General features: G+C 43.3%; 1 protein-coding gene across 2 annotated transcripts in view; it reads left to right on the forward strand.

The window, feature by feature from the left end:
- Positions 1-11,557, forward strand: part of cdk6 (cyclin dependent kinase 6) — a 49,607-nt gene that overhangs the window by 30,915 nt on the left and 7,135 nt on the right. For both annotated transcript variants that reach the window (XM_064348281.1, XM_064348282.1), the window contains exons 5-7: positions 1,715-1,824; positions 10,458-10,508; positions 11,035-11,170. In XM_064348281.1, coding sequence (XP_064204351.1) covers positions 1,715-1,824; positions 10,458-10,508; positions 11,035-11,170 — 297 coding nt within the window. The remainder of the gene's footprint in view (positions 1-1,714; positions 1,825-10,457; positions 10,509-11,034; positions 11,171-11,557) is intronic.

Below are 11,557 nucleotides of genomic sequence, written 5' to 3' on the forward strand. Positions count from 1 at the left end.
CAAGCGCACGTCATAGGCGAGTCCAAAGTGAAGACCTTGTATGGTTTGCTTGTTCTTAGCTTCTACTGTTGAGCACATCCAACTGTTCCTTATTACTGAAAACTCTCCAAATTGTGTTTGGTAGGAAACAAAATTAAAACTAACAGTTTTATTAAAGTTAGGCACACATGTTGATTTAAATACAGCCTTTTGCAAAATGAAACAAGTTTCACTGAATTTGCAGAACCTCACCTAGGTGTTTTATCCTTAATTATCTAGTGATTAAGCATTATTGCTGCTTCCCCTCTTTCTTTACGTTGAGATGCTGAAGAGCAGAACAGAGTATGATTTGTCTACAAAGCAGAGAAATATCCAGGCAAGCAGATTTGATTTTTTTTAACCCCTCAACAGTCCTGTACTTCCTCTATGGTCTAACAGAACAGGTGAGGCTGTACAAGCAGTTATTGTGACTGGGCTGCAGTAAGGCACCCTGCTGTTGGCGCGTTCTTCAGGAGCACTTCCTTCAAACAGGCAGACTCGGCGACTGAGGGAAGTGTCTCCGTATGGACTGTGCATGTGCTGTGCATACCCAAACGAAAGCCAAGCGACGTCGCTCCGCCACATTTCATACCTTACATAATCCCACACGGCTCAGAAATATTCGTCTTCGGTGTTCTCGCTGATGTCAGTTTCTTCGTACTGTTTAGTTTTTAGAAAGATTTTATTGCCTTCCCAGCACATTTTTCCCTCTGCATGTCTACTGAAAGCAGGGATTGAACAGACCTCGGCACTGGAAAAGTCGTCAGAGTGACCACTGCAGCGGGCAGTGTGACATGGATCTGCCCCTGGGTGCATTCGGTGTATTCTTAAAGAACGTGAGGGGAAACATTCTGATGAATAGCTTCTGCTTAGATCATGTGAGCATGTGTCACGTGTGTTACAGCAGTCTGAAGAATGTCTACTGGAATGGCTTAAAAATATATATGAAGAGCTAGTGTGCCAGAGAACTGCTGTTCTGCAGGCGGCTGTTTGGCCAGAGGGGTCACTATTGAGTCATAAGCTGAGGGAAACCCTGTCAGTTGAAGAGCTCAATCCCTGTGTAATGCCGTGTATGTAAGATTTTGAGGTTGGATTGCATACCCCTGTAAGTTTTGTTTGTCCTCCACTTGTGGGATCCTTTACAAATGTAATATGTGTAAGTCTGCCTGGATAAGAGTGTCTGCTAAATACCAAAATGTAATGCATGTAATGTAATGTTCATTGGGCCCACTACAACTGTCTGAGCGTTTTGCTGACATAGAAGTTTTTCGGTTACAGTCCTCTCTCTTATCTGAAACCAATCATTGCTTATGTTGTTTCTGATTTGATGAGAAGAATCTCAATGATTTTCAGAGAGGCCAAGGCATCTGTTTGGTTAAATTGCACCTATGCACTTAGCTGCTGCAAATTATTCACAATCGACTTAGATTTGAATGTAAAGCCCCATGGACTAAATGATTCAAAAATAGAAACTAAACAGCTGTTTTGTTACTGTCGGGAACAGTTAATAGGTTATAGTTAGTGCCAGGAAAAACACAACATCAGAAGAAAAGGGAATACCCAAGCCTTAAGCCTAAGTCTTCACTGAAACCTCAGTACAGTTATGCTGCCATTTAATAGAAGTGCAAAGTATTTTTGTCATTTTGAAACTGGAAAGTGTCACCGTGAACACCCTGTTGTGACTTCACTCTTTCAGGTGGTTACACTGTGGTACCGCGCTCCAGAAGTCCTTCTGCAGTCCAGCTATGCCACGCCAGTTGACTTGTGGAGTGTGGGGTGCATATTTGCCGAGATGTTCCGGAGAAGGTAAGACCCACTTAAGAGGGAGAAGGACCCTCCTAACCACTTATTTTTATTATTTTTTTTTTGTTAATATTGTCATTAGACATTATTATAAAATGTTTTTTCACTGTAGTAAATCATTAGGTGAGGTATGAAACCATTTTTGTATGTTCGTATGAAGTATTGCGTAATCACAAACGTGTTCGGCTGACTCAAGGTATATGTTTATTATGGCCAGCAGCCATACCACCATGTAGCTTGCTCCTTTTCGAATGGCTGAAGTTAAGCAGGAGTAGTACTTGGGAGAGTGATTTGAGACCTCCTGGGAAAAACTAAGTGGCAGCTGGAGGTGGTATTGGTGGGGCAATAGAGATCAATCTTCCCTCTGGTCAAACAAACCCCAATGCCCTAGTGCAGTGATGGGGCCATTGTGCTGTAAGAGTGTGTTGTCTTTCTGTTTAGACATTAAACTGACTCACTGTGGAAATTAAAGATCCCACAGCATTTATCTCAAAGGGTAGGGGATTCCCAGGTGTCCGGACTAAATTCCTAACCTGGCTGTCTCAGCCTACTACCTAATCATCCCCAGTTCAATTGGCTAAAAATCATTCCCAGATCTCCCTTTCTACGTCAGCTGATGTGTGTTGGTGCAAAATGGCTACTGTGAATCACCCAGGTGGGTTCTACACATTGGTGGTGGTTGAGGAGCGTTTCCCCCTCACCACTGTAAAGTACTTTGAGTGTTAGAAAATATAAATGCAAGGAGTTTAATAGGAGAGCGTGTCTTCAACTCACTATAGCACCAGCTATAAATATCAAATATTTCTGCTTGTTAGACACAAGCCAGGGGTTTTGCCTTGAATCCCTGCTAATCAACTTTCTGCAGTACTCTTACTGAGAGAAATAAATCATTTTTTAAGAGAACATACAGATTTCTGCAATGCTAGCTGCTGCAATGGTCCAGAGTGCAACAGCATGGCTTCATGGGGGATTGGGAGCATGACCACTATCTCTAACGTTGCTTTTCGTCTATAGCGAAATGCTGCTAGCTAGTTAGCTAATGTCAATCTTGTCGGCTGTGTATGCCACGCCCCTTATCACAAAGGGGGTGGTGAAAGTGGTTCTGGATAATTAGAAAAAAAAAACACTGGAGCCAGTGCGGAAGAAGCCTGACAGGATAGCAATTGAAAAATTGGAAAATAGCGATAAACTAAAATATATTACAAATATCAGTTAATGAACCCTGGAATGATTTTCACATCTCTGCTAAAGTGTTTTAGCCTGGAATTTTCCTTTAATATGAAAAATTAAAGGGCAATTTGTAATAATATAGAACCAATTTTTCAGCAATGAGATTTTTATAAAGTGATTTTAATTGTGTGTGTGTGTGCGTGCACATGTGTGTGTGTGCGTGCAGTCCTGTTTGTGTGTTTGTCAGTTGGTTGCTAAGCTGTAAATGAAATTCAGTTACAGTCTTTGTGGTTGCCAATTTTTGAGAATTCAGTTTCTGATATTTTTTTTTCTGTTTGTGGTTTAACGTACTTCTCTTACTCTGTGGGGCGGCATTCATAAATCCACTTCATGTTAAGAAGAAATGTTCCAGCTGAAAGCTTTTTCCTTCACTCTGTAATTTTATTGTCTTCTGCTATTGTGTGGGCATTTCTGTGTTTTTGTGTTGTTTGCTTAATGCTTATGGATTAACATGAGAAAGCAGAACATGTCAATAGCATTAGTTGCTCTGCAAATAGAAGCTCACAAGAGGGGAATGGTGCCAAATGGGCGAGCTCCTTGTAATTTATGTTTCCTTCCCCTGATAAGGTGCATGCCCTTCACTGTGAGATCCAGCACAGACAAGCAGGCTAGTCGATGGAGTGGGCAGTTTTCCTTGCTTCCTATCACAATGACACATATGTACGTTTTGTAACCATTTTATCATAATGGCTCACTAGGCAATTGGTAGCGGCAACGTACAGTGTTATAATACTCACGAAAATGTCAAAAATACATAAAAAGGCAGAATATTTTAGTTTTTTTTTTTTTGTTGCTGTTGTTGAAGGTTGGAACTTTTTTATGACATAAACACGTGCTAGTTGGATTGTGACTATTGCACTATGGGAACGTTCATGTAAACACCACAGTGCTCTTTCTTTGCCTGTGTCATGACAGTGTTTTCCAGCACATTTCTTTCTAAAAAGGTGCCGTACAGTGTGTAGCTTCATTTCGGGTAAAATGTCAGTGGGCCGGGTCAGTTTTCTGTGTCTTCGGGCAAGTATGATGCTGCAAGGTCACATTACAACCCCATGCAGCCCATTTTAAATACCGAGAACTTTGGAACAGTTCAACAGCCCCTTTTGCAGATGTCATTTTGCTGAACATGTAATGCACTGTTCATTAAGAATTATACCAAATTACACCTATTTTTCAGATGCAGAATTTAATGTTTTTTGTGCAACTCATATGTATTTTTAAACAAATAGTGAAAACAAGGGGATGATGGAATATAAGTGCTTACCCAGAATACTTTTGGTAATTTTCACTGAATGTGAGATTAGCCATTTTGGCTAATAGGTAGGTGTGTATTTAGATGATTGATTATATTCAGTGGGTTCAGGAGGTGGACATGTTGTGGTCTGTTTTAACCCAGTCTTATGAACTGTGCTCCATCGTCCCTTCTTCCAACAATCTTATTTCTACCTGTGCATTTATTTAGCGCCTTACATCTCAGGATGCCAAAGTGCTTGACAGTGAGCACACCTCACTCACTGGAATTGTGTGGCATTCATCTCCGTATTACTGAAATGGCAGCCATTTTGTACCAGGATTCTCACCACATATCTTCTTTGATGAAGGGGTTGATCAAATTTAACTAGGGGGATTAGATGGTCAGGATAAGACAGTCAGGTTGTAAATTTGGCCAGGGCACGATGGAGGCTCCTAGTGTTTGCGGTGAGGTCATTTAATGACCCGTCACTTCTCCTGAAAGGCCTCAGCATTTTAATTTGCAGAAAAATGGCAAAAAAGAATTGCATCATTGCAATCAAAAACATTGGGATGTATTTGGTTTGATTTTATTTGAATTTTCTCACATTTGCAATGGGAAGAAAACCGTAGCACCTGTGACAGTTTTGGGAAGACATTTTTAACAACACGCTGCGAACATTTCGGGAGTTTTTTTTTCCAGCTGTAGGAATTCCAGGCTCTGTCCGGGAGGCTCTGTACACAGACTGAGTGTAAAATGATTATGGCTGAGGAAGAAAAATATGAGGTTATGACCCAGGAAATAGTCATTTCTCAAAAATGTTAACCTGCGACTTTGCTCTTTTCTTGGGAGCCACAGAACTGGCTTGAGTGATATTTATTTGAAAGGTTGGCTTTAAGATTACCATTCAGATTGATCTTTGATTTCTCAGCTGTATTCAGGCACAGTGATCAACATAAAATAGTTTTACTATTGTTGTTTTTATTATTTTAATGAATCTCTTTGCATTCAACAAATACTTTACCAATGCTTTTAATGAATACAATACAAATATGTTAAGAACTTTGGGGAAAATATTAAAATTGCCTTGAAGTTGTTGAATGTTAAAGCCAAACCATTTTGTGGCCTTATCATTTGACCAGGACACAAGGGTTAACACCCCTACTAATTTCAAAAAGTGCCATGGGGTCTTCATTGTGGCTGAAGGCAATTTGGATCATCTATCTTCTTTTTTTTTAGAGGACGACAATCTTGAATAATAAAGTTTGTCTGTTGTATTACCAAAATTCCTATAATTCATCTGTCTGTGTACTCCGATCAATATTAAACCACCTTACACATTTTTGTTGTTTTTGCATATTCCAGAAATCCAATTTATTTTGAGATCCAATAGCTGGAGAATGTTGCTGGGGTGTAGTCATCAGGCCTGTCAAGATGACCTCAACAGGATGTGTTTTATAATACATTAATACATTTAATAATACATTTCCACCTGGCCTGGCCTTTTAGCAATGTGGTAATGTTGCGGCACTGCGGAGTGGAACACCAAGGACACATTCCCCAGTCAGGCTAGCAAGCTCTTTGCCTCCCCAAAATGTGGAGCTCACCACAAATGTGTCAACAGCAGGAGTCAGGACAGCAGGGGGGAGCCCGCAGTGAAAGTCGAGGCCGGTGCAGCCGCCGTACCTGTCAGGGGGGAGGGAAGAGCACTGTAGCGGGACATTCCGCCTCGCCAAGAGGCCCTGCCTTTTCCATCGTTCAGTAACGGTACTGTGATGTGGAATGGGTGAGCAGGAGTCGGTTCCCATGTCCGTAGCAAAAGCACTTTATCTCCTTGAAAAACCACTGCTCTCCACAATAACATGAGTTTTTCTTATTCCTGAACTATCAGCTACCCAAGGTGTTTGGATCAAATACAAAATTTAATATAGAGCACTTATACAAATTTAAATGCCTAGCCAGCTTTAGCTAGCATATGCATGTATGATACATGATTGAATAGTAATATCATATTTATATAGGAATAAAATATTGGGTGACAAGTGTGCCAGCTATCGACTTAATGTTAGCATGATATTAATAATATTAATAATAGCCAGGTGCCACCTTTCTAACAAAGCACAGGTTAAAACTTTAGAGTTATTGGATTTAGAGACGATCACTTGCACATTGATCTCGTCAAAATAACAAGTCTTCCATCTCCGCAGTGGAAACCAAACTCAGCATGAGGACACAGAAATGAATGACCTACTGGTTAAGTATGATGCTGCTTGGGATGTAAGAGTTTTATACAAGGTTATAATAAATGAGGAGTGAAGTACTCTTCGATGACAGAGCTTGAGATGATGTCTTATTGGCTGGCTGAAGTTTTGAGCTGGTGTGAAGTTTGGTACTCAAAGGATATCCTAAAATGGACAATGTGACCGTCTTTTATAGAATGGCAGATCATGGCCATATTCAATATGATAAACAGTACTTTTATCACACTTTTTTTTAAAGGTATGCCCTGCCACCAGAACAAAGCAGATGTTACTAGAAGTTTCTCTTTCCCTGACAGGTACCCAGTACAGTTTACGCCTAGTATTTAATCACAGAACTAGGATTTATAATACATAGATATGCCCCCCCCTACACAACTGAAACCCTTCTGTTCAACATCATGCTGGAACAGTTGTGTACATGATGAGTCCCATTGTATATCAATTTCTGAGAGAGGTTCAGCAGCAATTCATGGGGAAAATAGGAATCACATGGCAGTTGGTGTGTGTTTCAAGACATTTTTTAGTTCTGTGCTTTCTGTAGTTCCAGAAAGTTTGCAGGACAGTGCCTGTTGCCCCCTGAAAAAACGGTTGAATTCCGCTTCCGGTCGGTTCTGGAACTGATGTCATTTGTATGTATCAACATTTTATTGGAAACAATGCTAAGCATGCGTGACAATGTGGCTATTCAGATTGAATTTGGTTTGGACAGTCTTACCATTATTAGCCTACTGGCTAAAGCACTATAAGCTAAGTAGTTAGCTAAAGCAAGTAAACTGTAGTAAACTGTAGAAAGGCCTATATGATAGGCCTAGTGCAAAGACGAAGATAGCAGGGCAGCAATGCTGTGGGGTTGATCAGAAACCGTTATTACAACTGCCATACTGCCAGTCTTACAAACAGAAGCACAACCGAATCTTCACAATGCATTCAAACCATGAACATTACAAGTACGACATTTCGCCAATTTGAACTGTGCCAAATTTAACATTTGGCTTTATCACTTGCGAGTTAGCAGCTGCCTGCAGCTACAGAGCATTGTTAGCTAGCATCATAGCTGATACAACTACATAGGCTTAGTGAATGAATGTACCAGTAACTCGTATATACTCATGCGCAAAACAATGTCCTGGAGTGGAAAGCACTTGATAGCATTTTATCCAATAAGGGGTTGACCGGAACTGACCGGAAGTGGGGGCAGCAGGTTTTGCACTGACACCTGCGATAGAAACAGCAAACTGCATGGCCTCAATAAAATTCTGAACTGGAATCCGGAAATGATCGTGTGCGTTTCCGTCGTGAAGCTAAAGAGGGTCACCTATTACTGAAGGAGATTCCAGGGCCTGACTCAATTGTCAAAAAAAAAAGCCACAAAGGCCGTGGCGAACACTTCAAGGCCTGTTGGTAACGTGAGGAGAGGTGGCACGTCTTCCGTTGGCACAAAGAGCCGTGAAACCACGCCGTTGCGCCGCTGGCCTCCCGCCAAGCCGGCCGGAGAGCGAGCGGGAGGCTCTTTGATCCCTGTAAAATGTGCTTCTTTCTTTCTTTCGGCCGCAGGTGATTAAGATAACGTTTTTAAAAGCCACCTGCTGCAGATTAAGCGCTTTTCAGACGCCGCTCTCAGCGTCCGAGCGGCCACTCTGACTCGACGACTGCAGAAGGAAACAGGTCCTGTAGATATTCATCAATACTTAATAAATTTGAGCTCATGACCAATGAAGAAACAGCAACAAATCTGCTTATCTTGGAAATGGAAAAGCAATACAGCTATTCATGCCGAGAGCACACCGCGGAATATGGTTGTGTTCCTGAATTGCGTTTTCATTTGATGGTGGTCCGTGTGCATTTGGATGTTTCCTTATAAATGGTTGTGTATATATTGAGCGCGTGCGAACGTGTCTGCAAGCACAACGGTTTTATCTTTTTATGAACATTCTGATGTGCTGAAACTACCCAGTAGAAATATATGTTCCGTAGAACATTTTCAGAAGTCTTCCGCATGTGCTCGATTTACTACGCCTCGTCTGTGGATCATACAGGAGAATGTGTCGTGTTTTTTTCTGACTATTTAGCATCGTCACAACATATTCTGGGACCCCTGCAGCTAATACGCTATTCTCGCTCCTGTCACACATCACAAACATAACCTCTCCCTTCCCAGAATGCATCACGCGCGAAGCAGGAGGGGGTCGAACCGCGCGGTGAGCGAAATGCGAACGCGAAGCGAGCGCAGGTCTGACGGTCCCGGGGGTTGTCACGGCAGCGCTAACGGCGCAGCGCGGAGCCCGCATTCCTGTTTACTTTCTCACAGTTTCTCAGGCGCGCACGTGTACGCTTTCCGTGGGAGACGTCGCCCCGGCCGCATTCCGGGAGGCGGAGCCCCTGGAATGCAGGATATGAACGCGCGGCCGTTAACAAAGCGTGACTCAGCCGCGTGTCCGAGCGCGATCCCATTCAACCTGCTGGCCGCACGTCCCCCTGCAGCCCGTCCTCGCCTCGGGAAGCTCCGGTGCGCCGTGAGGTCACGCAGTGCCGCACGCTTGCGTTCCGAGGAAGAATGTAAACCTTGTTTGAAGCGTCTGATTAGTTCAGGGGAAAATCGCTCTTGGGGGAGAAAAAAAGAATTCCTGCCAAAGTATTTTGGGCATACTTGTTTTGGCATGACACTGCTTAAGGTTATTTTAGCAAAGAACTGGTTTGGCCGATCCCTCTGACGAAAATCATTTGCCTGTCGTAATGTAAGGATTTGCAACAACAGATCACATGAATCCGCAGATTGACTACATTTTCAGTGTTTGGAAAAGGGGTTGGTGGTTACATGAAATGTTGGGTATCTTGCTGCAGATGCGACATCTAGTGGTGAGACTTAACTGTGAGGGAGGGGAATTTCAGCCTGCAGCTGGTGCTTTTCTCAGTGAGGCTGTTTTCACATTCCCCTATTTTAAGCTGCCAGTGGTGGACCTTGAGTTATTGCTGCGCCAAATCGACCCTGTTCAAGCATCACTGCAGCTCGACCACATGCACTCGCGAGCCAATGGATTATCCACGCTGCGGAACGCGCAACACTGCGAGAGAGCTGACCCCGATCAGGAGAGAGGCGCGTCCCTCGCCGATGACGGCTAGCTACCTGTGGGCTACCTGTGGGCGCTCTGCGTGCGGGTGGGAAGAGACAGAGCAACGCTTCTCCGGGGAACCGCCCCCCCCCCCGGGCGCCTGCCGGACCGCGGACGTTCTTTTCCTCCAACGTTTAAGGCCCGGGCCTTTATTACTGCAGCCTATGGGGAGGACGGCCGCGACCTCGATCACAATGCATTCTGGGCATACATCTGACGGACTCCCCGCTGTGGTGTCGTCTTTGTGCGCGTGCGTCGTCCGGTGACAGAGTGTGCAGCCAGCCTATTAAGGCTGTCGCAATGCCACCCTGCCCATTCTCCACGCAGGAGGATTATCATTATGCAGGATTAATTGCTCCCAAAACTGTATGTCCATCTGTGAGTTTTTGGAGAGTTTTCCGAAACACTGGAGAGAATGTGAATTAAAAATTCAGCTGTGAATGAAAGCCAGTCAGAGTGCCTGGGCCCTTATTGTTTTATAGGATTTGTATTTAGTTTTTGAAATGGTCTAACTTTTTTATCAGGTTTCAGGCTTGATTAGTTTATGCAGTTTCTGTATTGTTTTTTTACATATTCTTGATTTCACATGCTGTAATTTTCAGGGGCAATCCTTTTGGGTACTGTTGTTCTGCTTTCAGGTTTCTGCTTTTTTTAAAATCAGGTTTTAGGTTTCAACTTACTGTTTGTACAAAATAATACAAAGATCACCAATGCAGTACTGCAGCGTACCACAGTAAGTTCTGGAAAATGGTGCTACACTGAGTTGCACTTAACTCAGTAGTGTTGTCCCTGTCTCTTTATTATTAGGCCTCTGTTTCGCGGAAATTCTGATGTTGATCAGCTGGGCAAGATTTTTGAGTGAGTATCTCGTCATTCTCATATCCTCATTCTCTGCAAACACATTCATGGCTTGTGCCCACACCTCAAAGAAAAGCATGTTTTAGTCACCCGCTGAATGTATAGTGAATATCAAACCTGGGTATGGAACAATAAATAAGCATTGTTGTTGTTGTTGTTGTTGTTAGCAGTGGAACTAGTGCTATAACTAGTACTTGTCATGCTACTGTTTTTCAAGGAACAGCATGCTTTATATGATAGATATTAGCCTATTTGGCATGCATGAAAAGGTTTTGATTTTCTATTATGTTAATATTTTCACTTGGTATTGTAGCAGTCTCAACTACCAGTACTTATGCTGGTCACAGACCAAGAACAAAAATGTGAATTAGGTACATTTTGCCACCAGCTCACTGTCATCATGTGGTACTATGCCGTGCTATTTCACGGTGGCACAGTGCCGTTCACCTTCCCTGCCTTGTGAAGGTGTCTGTATGAAGGAGGAGGGGGCTGGTAGCTCAGTACTGACGCACGGGTGTGTCTGCAGCGTGGTAGGGGTCCCCAGCGTGGATGACTGGCCCCAGGAGGTGGCTCTCCCACGGAGTGCCTTTGCCCCCAGGCCCCCCCAGCCCATTGGAGACCTGGTTCCGGATATCGACGAGCTGGGCGCTTCACTTCTGCTTGTAAGTGCCTCACTGAGCGGCTTGTGGCTGCCATTTCTCTTTGTCACAAAGGTTGAGTGGAGATTGCGAACTGAGAGAAGAATCTAAAGAAAATGGCTACATTGGCTACATTGCCCTGCAATAGATCGTCAGCCTGTCCAGAGTGCATGCCTGCCTCTCGCCCAACCTGGAATAAGCGGGTATAGATGATGGATGAATGGATGGATGGATGTAGGTTACATTATTAATTTGCTGTGACAGATTCCAATATACAGGGCAGCCTGCAGGTCCACCTGTACTATATGTAGTTTCTTTACCGGATACCATAATCTTGGGACTTAGAGCAATGTAGCTAAAGCTCCTTACTCAAAGCTGTAGTGTTAGCACACCACATGGGATTTTAATGAG

This window comes from Anguilla rostrata, chromosome 8 (assembly GCF_018555375.3).
Source record: "Anguilla rostrata isolate EN2019 chromosome 8, ASM1855537v3, whole genome shotgun sequence".
In the NCBI taxonomy this organism is placed as follows: Eukaryota; Metazoa; Chordata; class Actinopteri; order Anguilliformes; family Anguillidae; genus Anguilla; species Anguilla rostrata.